Source organism: Sceloporus occidentalis, unplaced genomic scaffold (assembly GCF_023333645.1).
Source record: "Sceloporus occidentalis isolate IW3139 unplaced genomic scaffold, rSceOcc1.0.p SCAF_5, whole genome shotgun sequence".
In the NCBI taxonomy this organism is placed as follows: Eukaryota; Metazoa; Chordata; class Lepidosauria; order Squamata; family Phrynosomatidae; genus Sceloporus; species Sceloporus occidentalis.
The window spans coordinates 84561492-84576266 of record NW_028316985.1 but is presented as its reverse complement, the minus strand read 5'-3'; the positions used below and the strand labels follow the sequence as shown (position 1 = coordinate 84576266).

Below are 14775 nucleotides of genomic sequence, written 5' to 3'. Positions count from 1 at the left end.
TCCCATTAAATATAATGGCAGAGCAAAATGGTGTCCCTTATATAAAGTGGAAAATCAAGGTTTGCTATATGGAATTTATACTTCTTTTGAATATTTTTAAACCGTGGATGCTTGAATCTGTAGATAAAAAAATCCGGGAATAAGGAGGGCCGACTATAAACTCATGTATAGCTCTAGAAATTTTAGTCAAAAAATAGACCCAAAAATCCTGGGTCAGCAAATTCATGGGTCAATATAAGTACTGTACCTTAATTCTTTGTTTTAAAGGAACCATCCCCTTCTCTGAATAGGGTAACAAAAGGCAAGAGCTTAGTCTGTCCCAGGAAAACCTAAAGAAGGCACCAGCCCCCTCTACTCTCTCTACTGTGGCACAGCTTCTGGCCTTTTTGAATGCCTGAATGGAAAAATAATGACTGTGGTGGCTCTTTGGTATTTCCCCTAAAAGAAACAAGAGAATAGAGGGGATTGGTGCTTCTTTTAGGTTCTCTCAAGATGAACTAAGCCACATTGATTGAATCCATCACATGTCTTTCCTTTTTTGTAATTTCAGTGTACTTAATTTTTCTAATTTATTGTAAAGAACTCTGAAATCTTATCCTGTTTATCCTCTAAGAGACCACTGCCATATAATCTATTTCCCATTCTCACTAAAATGGCATTTCTATGTATTGGTGGCCAGATACCTCCTATAGTCTGACTTCTTCCTTCTTTGGCAGACAGAACTCTGCTCACATTGAGCGATTGCAAAACAGATGCATTGCTCTTCTCTTGATAACTGTGTTTATTTAATCTGCTCAGCCATGTGTCCTCCTGTCTAGCAGCTGTACCTTGCCTTTCAAAGAAAAAGCTTCCTAAGTTATCCGTCATTTTATGCCACAGTGATCAAATGTCCCAGCCAAAGGAATTGAAGTTTTATTTAGCTGGAGCTGATGGGCAACCTGTTGTTCTGTTGATACCACACTTCTTTGACTGACTGCACATTCACTTGGCCGCATGAGTGATAACCCTTGGCCTGTCAAGCGACAGCTGAGCTATGGGGTTTAGGGAGCCATTGTGTGGCATTGTCTGTTCTTCACAGTCTGGGCTTGTTTGACAAATGAAGAGAATTGCTCTTGGGGAGAAGCTTCTAAATGTTTGTCAAGCAAGACAACAGTTACATTGCAACCATGAACAAAGGGTATGTTTGTGCTTGGAGCAGAAGTGATGCAGTTTGTGACCTTGCTGGAGATGAATTATGGGGTAGTTGTTGTTGTTTTTTAAAGGAACAAGAGCAGCCAACCTTCATAAGGTCTTTCTACCATGAATGAATAGATGGCCGATTTCTACCTCTCTCCTCTCTGTGTATGCCCTAGGGCAGGGGCATCACTAGGGAGGGCAGGGAGTGCAGATACCCTAAGATTATGACACCACTGCTCCTCAAGCATCTGCCTTTGGGCAGAAACAGACTGCGATGTTTGCCTTTTAAAAGGCTGAAGAGGTAGTTCAGTGGGCTGAGGCTCAGTGGGAGGAGAAAAGAGGTGTGTGTGTGTGTGTGTGTGTGTGTGTGTGTGTGTGTATAATTTAAATTTAATTTTTAAAAAAATATTCTTTTTTTAAAAAAAATTAAAAACATCACATCATCAATTTTTCACTTTAACCACATGAAACTATGTACTGTACATGTAAATGCATTTGGGCTTTGCCTGTGATATTGTAATTGAAAGGTATAATTTTAATTTTGCTAGGGTTTCTGTCACAACTGTTGCCATTACATTCAGTGATTAGGGAGCCCTGATGGTGCAGTGGTTAAATACCAGTTGGCCAGTATTGCAGCCAAAAGGTTGCGAGTTCGATCCCAGTGCCTCAGTGCTCAGCCTTCTACCCTTTTGTAGGTTGGTAAAATGAGTACCCAGCTTGTTGGGGGCAATTACCTTACATGCTGTAAACCTCTTAGAGCCTACTCACTTCAGTATGGAATGATATAGAAATGTAAATGCTATTGCTATATGGGAATTATAATTTATGACTAAAATGATAGTCTAGGGATTTTGTTGGTGTATCGGCCACCCTGTGCGCTAACAGACTCCCTTAACGAGCTGACACAGCTGGTTGTGGAGCTGATGTTGGAAACGCCCAGGCTACTTGTCCTGGGCGATTTCAACATCCCCTTTGCGGCCAACTACGTTCCATCCGGTGCGGCTCGGGAATTCATGGATACCATGACGGCCATGGGCCTGTCCCAGCTGATCTCGGGTCCTACGCATTTTGCAGGAAATACACTGGATTTGGTCTTTTGTACGGATGCGGAAAATCCGTGGGCGGAAATAACTAATATTTCCCCCCTGTCATGGACGGATCATTTCCTCGTGGAGGCAAAAATCAAGGCTTCTACCCAGATCCCCCCCGGGGGTGGTGGACCTATTAGGATGGTCCACCCTCGAAGGCTGATGGAACCCAAAAGGTTCCAGGAAGCCTTAGAGGGGCACATGGTTGGAAGTGACGGCGACTCTGTTGATGCCCTGACTGGTATCTGGAATACCGGTCTCTCTAGGGCTATACACAGTATCGCTCCCAAGCGCCCTCTCAGACCCGCTTCCAAACGTAAGCCCTGGTATACGGAAGACCTCCGGGCAAGGAAGCGGGTCCTGCGACGGCTAGAGCACCGCTGGCGGAAACACCTACGCTTAGCCGACAAGGCTCTCCTAGACCGCCTTTTGGAGGACTACGGAGAGGCGATACGAGCAGCTAAGAATTCGTTCTATGGTGCTCGTGTCGCATCCGCGGAGTCGCGTCCAGCAGAGTTGTTCAGGGTGGTCAGGGAGCTAACTCAGCTCCCTCCCACCCTGAACCAGATCCTTGAACCTTCTAAGGCCTGCTGTGACCAATTTAACAACTTCTTCGCGGATAAAACCTCTCGGATAAGCGAGGGTCTTAACGCCGGCATTAGAGCAGAACCTAGGGTAGAGGCGTCCAGAGCCTCCGTGGACTCTATTAAACTGGATCAGTTTGAGTTGGTGAGTACTGATGATGTGGACAAGATCCTTGGAAGTGTTCGGAAGACAACCTGCTCTCTCAATGGCTAGTAGCTCAGGGGGGACCGGTGGTAACTTCGATGTTACACCGGATTATTAATACATCTCTGAGGGACGGGCAATTTCCATCCAGCTTGAAATTGGCCACTATAAAACCGCTGTTAAAAAAGCCCTCCCTCGACCCCCTGATACATAGTAATTATCGGCCAGTCTCGCTACTGCCATTCTTGGGGAAGGTGATCGAGAGGGCGGTTGCAATCCAGCTTCGATCGATCTTGGATGAAACGGATTATCTGGGCCCATTTCAAACTGGCTTTCGGGCAGGTTACGGGGTTGAGACGGCCATGGTCGCCTTGGTCGATGATCTCCGTCTGGGCATCGACAGGGGAAGCGTGTCCCTGTTGGTGCTCTTGGACATCTCAGCGGCTTTCGATACCATAGACCATGGTATCCTTCTGGAGCGCCTGGCAGAGGTGGGAATCGGGGGCACTGCGCTCCAGTGGTTCCGGTCCTACCTCCTGGGAGGTTCCAGATGGTGCAGCTGGGAGACGTGTGCTCCGATAAGAGGGCTCTCGCAACTGGGGTCCCTCAAGGAGCCATTCTGTCTCCCATGCTTTTCAACATTTACATGAAACCGCTGGGAGAGATCATCCGGAGACATGGGGCGCGGGGTTATCAGTACGCTGATGACACCCAAATAGTCTTCTCTATGTCTCCGACTGATGCAGTGACTGAGGATGGCGTCTCTCCTCTCGTGGCCTGTCTGGAGTCGGTAATGGGCTGGATGAGGGAAAATTGACTCAGTCTGAATCCAGAGAAAACGGAGGTACTTGTGATAGGTTCCCCTGGTCCAGGAATGGCGGTGGTTCCACCTGTCCTGAACGGGATCACGCTTCCTATGAAGGACTCCGTGCGCAGTCTGGGGGTGCTTCTAGACTCGTCGCTTCACCTTACAGCTCAGGTGGATGCGACGGTCAGGAGCACCTGTTATCAGCTTCGGCTTATACGCCAGCTGCGCCCATACCTGGCCCAGAGAGACCTTGAAACGGTAGTACACGCTCTGGTAACCTCTCGATTGGATTTCTGCAATGCGCTCTACATGGGGCAACCCTTGTACCACACCCGGAAGCTACAGATGGTACAGAATATGGCAGCCAGACTGGTCACTGGTACTTCCAGGGCCAGTCATATTACACCTGTACTTAAAGATCTGCATTGGCTGCCCATTCGCTTCCGGGCACAATACAAGGTGTTGGTTATAACCTATAAAGCCCTACATGGCTTGGGCCCAGGATACCTTGAGGACCGCCTCTCCCCATACATTCCGCCCCACACACTCAGAACATCTGGGCAGCAATTACTGAGGGTCCCTGGGGCTAGATTAGCCTCCACAACAAGGAGGGCATATACCATCATCGTCCCGACCCTCTGGAATACGCTGCCCATAGAGCTCCGCTCGGCCACCTCCCTGGCCCAATTCAGGAAGGAATTAAAAACCTTCCTGTTTCGTTTGGCATTCCCTGAAATAGGTTCCAGCTAGTCTCCCCCTTGCTGACAGCAATGGTAACTGGTTGATGGGGTTTTAGCTTTTTTAAGAGTTTGTTTTTATTGTATATGGTTGTATGTAATTGTAATGTGTTGTTCACCGCCCTGATCATTGGAAGGGCGGTATACAAATAAAATTTTTATTATTTATTATTTATTAAAACACATTACTGGGGATTCTGTATGGTGTAGTATAGGACAAGGTGAATGGAGGGGGGTGACACTGTGAGTTACCACACCAGGTGACACCAGCCTTGGTGACGGCACTGTGCTAGGAACTAATGTTAATATTTGCATCCTCAACAACAAAAAGTGGGAAAGTTCTTTGCACTTTGGAACTTCACTGAGAAAGATTCATTTGTACAAAATATACAAATGGTTTCCCAGCAGAAATGGTTTCCCTTGTTATATATACAAGGTCAGAATGAGGCACCCACCACCTGACTATCACGGGGTGCATCATTCTGACCTCAGAAGCAATCAGCCTATGGTGGCAATAGCTGTACCAGGTGGCTCTGCAGGACACCCATGCAGACAGCTGTTGCAGTGTGAGAACAGAAACCAAGTTAAGTGGGACAGGTAGGGACAAATGCAGGGCCAGGATATTGGGCACTACCAACAATGCATTAGGCAGCATCCAGATGGTTTATTAAAATCTCTTAAAATGCCAGTTTTATCCATAATCGAACCAATTTTATTTCTGATATCCTGGTGACATATTGATTGCTTTTTTATATTTCCACTGAATTCTTGGTACTGCCAAGACCTTTTTATTCCCATGCCTGGGGAGGATTTATTTTTAACCCAATGCATTCTAAAATAAAAAGATTAGGTACTTGCCTATGTGTTCTAATTATCTCAGAACTAGTAAAGATGGCTACCAAGTAAGCACTGCTGTTATTTCCACGATGAAGATTCAACAGAGATCAAGTGAGGGAAAGAGGAATGTTATCACTAAAAGATTCTGATTCTAATACTTAACTGGTGATATTGCTGAAGCACTTTAGTACAATAACTGTAATTCCTGATTAATAATAAAGGCTCTGTGGAAATGGATGGAAATTGGTGAAAATTGATTTTTGAAATGCTACTTCACACTCAATGTGACACATGATCAATGAGATGGAGGAGAGAAGGGACATAAGGGAGAAAGGGAAACCTGGCATGTTTTACAAAAGGATTAGATGGAAAAGCAGAAAAACCTATGACAATGCAGGTACAATCAGACGCATTGCCCCCCCCTGGTGTCACCCGTTGCAGGGGCTGCCAGTGGTGTGGCCAAAAGGGTCCATTAATGCCTTCTCCTTCCCTGCAGCAAAGGGGGAAGCAGTGGTGGTCTACTCATGAGTAGGAATTGACCCCAATGATCTACTTGCAAGTAGGGGTGGCAATGACTCCCTGCTTGTGAGCAGACCACCACAGCAGCTCCCTACTCTCAAGTACAGTGCTAGTGCAGTCCCCTTCTTAAGAGACATAGCCTCGGTGGCAAAAATAGGAAGGGCACCCTCACCCCAGTGTGGGCTGCACCACTACACACACACACACACACACACACACACAACCCAGCAACACTACTAGGTACAATCAAAACAAAAAGAACTGGGCATTCTCAATATTTTCAGACAGTCTTGTTGAGAGTCTTCTTGGTGGCGCAGTAGTTAAATGCCTGTACTGCAGCCACTCATTCACAAACCATAAGGTTCGAGTTCACTACTAGCTAGGGGCTCAAGCTCGACTCAGGCTTGCATCCTTCTTTACTACTTCTATGTATGGGATACTCTCAAAATTCCTAGCAGTTGTTCAGTGTACTGAGCAAAGTGGTTCTTGTATCCTGTACAAGTTGCGATTTCAGCAAAAGAGCACTTAAGTATCAAAGATGGCAGAAAGATATGACTGCATGTTGTGTTACTTTTTTGTTTGTCATTATCGCATCAGGGCCAGCTATCCCATTGGGCAGATTGATTTGGCCTCTAGTGGTAGAAGATTTGCATCTGTGTTCTGTCAATGGCTGGTGGTGGTATAGCTAGGCCAGCTAGGCCAATTAAGTATTTTCAATGGGTTTGAGGAAGGAGGAATCTGGTGTCTCCTTGTTCCATGTATACAGATATATAGCTGCAATCCATGTACATTAAAACTTATGGTATGTGAATAATATGTGCACATAATTGTACATATTAGGCATTTGAGTATGCAAAATTAAATACACTATTTGCATTTGTTTAACTTTGCATCTCTCTCTCTTCTTTCTTTTCTTTTCTTTAATCTGGCAGGTGGGAGATCAAATAATTGAAATTAATGGGGAGAGCACAAGGGACATGACACACGCCAGAGCAATAGAACTAATCAAATCTGGTGGCAGGAGAGTGCGGTTGCTATTGAAACGTGGAACTGGACAAGTCCCAGAATATGGTGGGTTTTCACTTTTTTTATTCTTGAATCATTTGCAGCATCTTTGTGTTTTAAATTACATGTATAGGACTCCATCCCGCATTGTACTAGTGGATTTCCCCTTCCTCTCTACACCTTTTCAGATCTGCTTGGGAGGGTGCCTCTACCCTCTTCAGATGATTTGAAGAGGTGAAGCAGATACAAGGGGGAAAAGGAAATTCCTTCTTCCAGTGGTGTCTGTTTCACTGGCAGACTGGTGCATTGAGATGGGACCCATTCAATGCTATGCATCTCTTGTAAACGCCCCAAATCAAGATGGAGGTACATGCTGTAACATTTACTTAAGTGGTTGTATGACTTCTAGAGATACTTAGCTGCAGCAACTGCTTTACTTTCTATTATATTGATCCCAAATACTTTCATGACTTACCTGGTTGGATAAGAGATGCTTTAAGCACCAATGGAATGTCTTCTGACTGATTTTCACATGGCTTTTTTATAAACAGAACTGTATATGCACATGGATAGATGCATGGGAAGATTTTGGTAACAACAAACTTTCTAAGAGTTAAATAGTTACAAGTATTTTCATAACATATATATTTTATTTCTCTATTAATGCTTCCTTGGGGTTATTTGGGGGATTTGCTACTGCTCTGATGTTTTTATTTTGCGGGCTGGATGGAATTGATTTTATTGTCATGGTTGTAATGTGGGGAAAAGGAGGAATGCACATTTTAAAAAGGAATAACAATCATTTTTATTTCGGCATAGTACAACCAGCCATTTATGCATTTTCTCAATATAACCACAAAAACATTATGTTTTTAAAAATGAGGATGGCAGGGGGATATTAGAATGCAGGCATCCCTTCATTATATTAAGTAACCTAGAGTTATTTCTTGACACTTTTAATTAAAGGAATAGTCTCCAAGGTGCAATTAGAAATTTAGAAATTTGTTCCGAAAGAAAACAGTTTGTCATTTTCCCCTTGCAATAGTCTTACTTTCAAATTCTTTTTTATGTCAATATGAAAAAACATAGAAGCCTAAAACCTAAATCCAGGTGCTAGTCTCAGTTCAAATAAAGCCATTAATTTAATGAGAACTTGGTAAATTCCCTTGATTGAATGTAATGCTGTATTGTCATTTTCCCTTTTTCCTGTTTTTCACATATAGTATCTGACTAAAATAAATGCATTGAATTGAATGATTCAGTTGATCTATTCTAGTTTAGAGTAACGGATTTAGACTTAAATAATTATCTTTACAAATTTTAAAGCCATGTAATATTTGTTTAGCTTGAAGCTATTTTGGAAACCTTTCCTCCAGATTCTGACTTCAAAATGTGTACCACCACATCTGCCAAAGAATATACTGATACATTCTTAACTGGTCCTGGAACCATTCCTGACTGGTACTTACCTAGATTCTGGGAGACAAATTTCAATGAAAGAAAGTCCACAACATCCCTAACAAATATCTTGGGCCTTAACTGAATTGCTACCTGCAGCACTGGGAAAATTACTTTTTTGGGAACACAGCTCTTAAATCCTCGGGCCAGTATGGTCACTGGTAAGGCTCACTGGGTGATTTTGGGAGTTGTAGTCCAAAAGTAATTTTTTTCATGCTCTGATGGGCTGAGTCGTTTTCTTAGTCCTTCCTCTCCCCATCCTGTTGTTTGAAAATGCACTGACTCCCCTTGTTATGATGAGATAGATGACTAAATATGTTCCCAGGCATTCATGAGAATAAATCAATAGAAATACACCTGCAGAGTATGCTCAGCTGAGAGAGTAAGTCCGGGGGACATAAGAGGTAAATTAAGCTGGCCGGTTCAAAGTGAGGGAGGGGGACTTTTGATTGCTAACAATCTAAAGTATGTTTAAATGGAAAAATAATGTCATGATTCTGCCTCAAGAAACAGAGCTATAAGATGTAGCAACAATAATTTCCCATCCAACCAAAACCCATCTTTTCTTAGCTGCTGTACCCTAAATCTGGCCATTTCTGGCTTGGTTAGATTGCTGGGGAACAGCAAGGAAGCGTCCAAAGATTTTCCTATAGAGCAGTGGTTGCCAAACTTTGGTCCTTCTGATATGCCCAGAGATCCTGGCTGTTGGCCAAGCTGGGTGGGGTTTCTGGGAGTTGAAGTCCAAAACACCTAGAGGACAAATGTTTAGGGATCACTGCTATAGCGGGATGTGGAGTGACAAGCCTCTACAAGGACCTCCAGGGACCCTCTCGATGTATTTGTATATGATGTCATTGTTCCACATCCAGCTCTAAGAAAATATCTGGATGCTTGTCTGCTGGCCTCCCCTATCATCACACTCTACCAATTAGGGATTTTGGTCACCGCATGGTTGGTAGTGAATTCTGGACTCCTCAACCACTAAAAAAAGTGAGCTGCAATGGTGTAACTCCAATTAACATCATTGTAATTCACCAACAAGTTACAGTTTTGTTTATTGCTTAATCTAATTAAGGGTTTGTTTCATAAGCATCTGCTTATCTGATTATGTTATATTTAGATTAGATTAGATTTATATTTCAGAGGTTCATTAGTTAATCTCAAAAAAAAATTTTTAAAATGTTATTCATCAGTGATATGTCATTTTGTAGAAGTTATCCTATCAGAGCTTGGAAAAATTACTATTAGGTGCCAGTGTTGTGGGATTCTGGGGGTTTTAGCTAAAACAGTAACTTTTCTCATTTCTGGTCTAGTATTTCAGAATTCTAGAGGCACTGAATCCCTAGAGCAGATTTTATTCATCTATTGCACTGACCAAGCATTAAACAATGCAAGATGGCATTTTTGTTATAAACCATCAGATATTTTGGGGGGGGGGGGGGGTCCCCTAACAGGCACAAACTTCACATAGATAAAAATAAAAATGTAGGGATGTCACAGAATAATGAATAAAATGGAACATACAAATTAGAGTAAGAGAGTTGAAAACAGTGCCCAGCTTGTCATCTCCTCAGAAGAGCTAAATGATGCTTTTAAATTAGCAAGGATTATATTTATGAGCAATCACTCCAATCCAGAATGTCATGACACCGTGATTGCGCAGCCAGGTATTTTTCTAGTTTTTATCTTACTTAGCATTTGACAACCATAGGGAGAGTTTTGAAATGAAACTATGAGCACATAATGGTGCCAGAATTGTAAGAAAGGATGGATAAATAATCAGTCCATATACAACTTTATCCACCTGCATTTGTTTGAGGGTTCATTTCAAAAAACACACTGTGAGTTTCAACATACACATCCAAGAGGTGGGTTGGGGGCTTGTTAGGAGCTGATTTGACTAACAGCATCACTTAAGATTCCTTGGTGATGATAAGCTGAGAGAGCGATTTGATGTACAATTAATACAAAGAGTAATCCACCTGTCTCTGGGAATGCAAGACTAGTGTGGGAAGATTTAAAAGATCCGGTTATTAAGGCAGAAAAGGGACATGGCCCTAACGTGTTGCCAGAACATCCCCATATGCTACTGTTATCTATAGGAGTAAAGGAAATAACTGATGTTCTGAGATGCCTTCATGGAAGGATGCACCATCTAATAGCTGAATAACCCCCCAACTATATTTAATGAGGGAAATATGGGTAACGGAGTGTCCAAACCCAACTGCACCCACCAACATTAGGAAAATTGTTTTGAAGCAAAAAAAAAAAAGAAGAAGAAGAAGAAGGAAGGAAGGAAGGAAGGAAGGAAGGAAGGAAGGAAGGGGTGGAGTGCAGCAGATACATTTAAGTGCTTGAAGCCTTGGCTCACTGTATTCCCAAATCATGTGCTCCTTCCCAAAGAGATGGAGGATTTGGTAAAATCTACATACATACAGGTATAAGTGTTTTTTTTGTCTATCATAGCACAGACCCGCAAAACACCACACAAGATTGGAATTATCCCTCAGGCATAGTAGATCCCAGTTAATTGTGTGTGACCCAACCCTGAGATATAAAATAAAACAAAATAGATCCAGATCATATAAAATTACCTGACAATGCACATGAGTCCTTTCACTGTTGTTTTTGCTTTATTTTTGTTTAATAGGAATGAGGTCCACATTTGGAAAAGAAACATAATCAAGGCCATTGACTTGCCTTGTCTCACTTTGACATAGCAGTCTGCTTCCCAGTTTGCCAAGATGCACTTAAAATTCAACATGAAAATTTAATTTCTGAGTCCCCAAATTTCATTTCATTTCAGCAGTTGACTTCCCTGTTTGAATTTCCTATCTTGTTTTTCTGAAGGTAGTTCAATTATCTGGCTAACAAGGAAGCTTCTGAGACTTGCGACAATGCAAAATGCCCTAATTAAAAGACGCACAAGCTTGATCAGGAATTAGAAGTAGAACCCAGGACCAAAAAACTAATTTTAGTTTTGTGCTAACTAAATAAAATGTTAATATTCAGGCTTGTGCAAAATAAAAAAATGGCATGTTTTCATATAGCATATGTATAGTTTACTTCATGGCATGGCAAGCTATTAATATTAACTGCGTAGGGGTTTGAACAGCTTTGAATTCCACATCCAGGTTATTTTTCTCAGGTATGGGGAGAGGATAGTGAAGAGCTCATAAAAAATGTATCTGAAAGCAGCACACATCCCCAAAAGCCAGAGCAAAAAGTGCTGTGAATGCAGTCAATTTATCTCCCAGGGTTTTTGCTGGGGTTTTTTAAGTCTTACTATCACAATGAAGCAACCCACTGAAAACTAGCATTCCTTTTCAGTAACAAATGTAAACTCTCGCCATCAAAAGTCAGTGTATGTTCATACAACAGATGGCACAAAACTGAAATAATACAAGTCACCTAATGGTGGCTTTTCCATGTCAAGAAGAAATATATGATTAGTACCTTTTTAAAAAGGTTGTGTAATCAAATCAACAGAAGGAACAAGTTCCTTAGAGAGGTTGTGGACTTTTAAAAGGAGAGTCTGGATATATACGTATCATGATTGGCTAAAGTGCTGTGATTGATTCAAACTAAATGAAGGGATCTCTCAGTGCTTTTCAGTAATACTGATGTATCAAGCAGCTTGATTCTTGAAAAATATCCTTTCTTCCTGTGGGCCAGGCAATGGCTGAGGCACCAGTGGTTTATAGAAAGAATTAATGTGAATTACTTATACCACTAATGATTTTCCTATGAAGATCTTCATAGCTCTATAGGCCCTATGCCTAGAACTAGACCACAGCTCAGTGTAGCTTCTGTAACCTAGGAGTCATGTATTTCCTATATCTATTCCCTCCCCCCCCCAAAAAAAAATGCACCTGACAACAGGACTCTGAACTTGCTGAACAGTCACCAAAAGCAACACCAGAAATAACATGTTCAAAGCTGAATAGGCCAGTCATTCTCAGATATTTTATCCTTATGATCTCCCTTTACATCTACATCCAGTTGTTGCTCCACCACACCTGATGTAGTATAGGAATCAAAATATTTTCTTTGTTTACACATTCACACATTCATGTATATTCATTTTTTAACATCTTATAAGGAAATAGCCCATTGTCATTGTTCTCCTTCTGCTCCTCCTGCCCACTCCCCTCAAGCAGAGGTTCCAAGTGCCCTCCGTGTCTTTTTCTTATCCTCTAGGTCAGAAAAGGTTTGGAAAGAGGAGGAGGAGAGGGAGGAAGAGGAGGGGGATCAGGGCCTCCAGGTCTCATTCCGCCCCCCCAAGCAACTGGGGGTCCCACCCCACTGTCTGAGAACTACTGCAGTGGTCTGCAAGCTAAGGACCTCCATATACATATGCACACATATACACAATTACTAAATTTCAAGTTTTACATAATTGTTAAAATAATACACTTGTTTAGTAGAAGGCTATGGGGCCTATAAATAATGACTTATCTTTGGACCTCAGCATATCTTACCATTGCCCTGACTGTATTGCAGTAAACCAAATGGGATACAGCTCAGGCTACAATCCTGTGCTCTCTTGGAAGGCACCCCAGAGACCCCATAGGACAGAGGAAGTCTCCCTCTTTAAGGCTTAGGGAGTCCTTTACCCTTTGAATGGGAGAACCACTTTTATAGATGTTCTGCCCTGTCAACCCACCCTATCGCTAGAGTGCCTCTGTTTCTTCTATGTAGATTATCGGACGAGGGATGTCCTGTCCCCTCATGTTCCTGTCCTTCCTGCGTGATCATGGGAAGGACTTTCAGATAGGATCCATGCTTATCCCATCTGGGAAGGTAAATGACAGTGATCATGCAACAGGCTTTCAGATGAAGTCATGCAGATCCCATCATTATCCCACCATAAAAGTGCCATTGGCCAGCAGTTTGCATTAAAGGAAGTTTGTGTTAATGCAATGCCGCTTTAATGACAGTTTATGGTGGGATCATCGCTATGATTTGAAAGCCTTTTGCACCACTGCAGTCACCAACAGGTTAAAGACAGGATAAGGACCCTGTCCCTATCCCATCCCCATGTGAAAATCTCCATAGTGAGTGCTCTGACTCATCACTCTGCCATCACTGTATAATTGTTTATGTGTACATTTGCCATTTCTGGGCCAAAGAGCAAGCTGCAAGTATTCAGAAAAAAATGGTCTCCACCAAAGTTGTCCACCCTTTAGGACCCTTTCACATTACTCAAATATAGCATTATAATTCAGCTTTAACTGCCTTGGCTCTGTTGTTTAGGGCGTTTAGGGAGGGGTATGTAGAATTCTCAATAAGAGAGTTCTAGTCAGTGGCATTACTAGGGGAGTGTGGGGGCTGTGGACTGCACCAGGTTACACCCCAGAAGAGGGGTGACACCTGGTTGCCCCCACCCCCCCATTGCCATTGGTGCTTTTGCCTCATTCTGTCATGGAAACAGTATCATGAGGAGAATGACACGGCAGCACCAAAGGAGCTGAGCACATACACACTTTGGTGCCATCCCCTGCGTGAAGCAGTGAGGAACCATGCCAGCCCCACTCTTGTGTATGGCTGTACACATGCTTAGAATGGTGCACGGCAGGGAGGGTGAATATGCTCCCTCCCTGCCGCATGACACTCTGCACGTAGATATAACAGCATACAGCAGGGAGGGAGCATGCCTAGCCCCCTCTCCCTGCCACACACCATTCTATTTACAGGTAGAGCAGCACGCAGTACTGAGGTGGGCAGTGCCCTTTTGGCCCCACTCGTGGGAGCTCTGCCCCCAAAGTGGATGACACCCTGGGTGGCGACACCACTGGTTCTAGTGCCCGCACCAAATTTCAAATTGTGAGATTCCATATGACACAGCCACATACATTAAAGTGCTTTAATTGCGTAATGTGGAAGTGCACACCTACCCACATGCACATACCAATACCCACATATTCTTTCAGGACAGAGGCAGATGTGTCTTGCTTTCTCCTTCCATTAGACTGTAGAATTGTTGTCTCCTATCTGGTGTCACTGTAGCCAGACACCTCTAGAAATGGTTGTCAGTGAACCAGCCTCAGCTGGGCAAAAGCAGTTAGCCAGCTCCATCAATGTATTCGGTTTGCCTAGGCATTGGGGAAAATGTATTTTAGCAGCACTTTTATGACTCTCAAATTCAATGTGTAAACGTTCAGATTGTAGCTTGTTTTTACCTTGTTTAACATTTCAATTTAATGTGTGTTCCTATAACTTCTAAAATCCTTTCTCTCGGTGAAGGCATGATTTTGAAATAAATAAGCACATAGCCCTGGGCGTTGAGGTCTAGGAATGGATCCAGGAAAATCCCCAAACTATTGAATTGGTTTATAGTTAAATATGTAGTACATAACAAGGAAGCCCGTCTGAACAATTCTTGCCAAGAAAACCCCATGAGAGGGTTGCCTTAGGG

General features: G+C 42.9%; 1 protein-coding gene across 2 annotated transcripts in view; it reads left to right on the top strand.

The window, feature by feature from the left end:
• Positions 1–14775, top strand: part of MAGI2 (membrane associated guanylate kinase, WW and PDZ domain containing 2) — a 789679-nt gene that overhangs the window by 744861 nt on the left and 30043 nt on the right. For both annotated transcript variants that reach the window (XM_089524612.1, XM_089524611.1), the window contains one exon: positions 6827–6965. In XM_089524612.1, coding sequence (XP_089380738.1) covers positions 6827–6965 — 139 coding nt within the window. The remainder of the gene's footprint in view (positions 1–6826; positions 6966–14775) is intronic.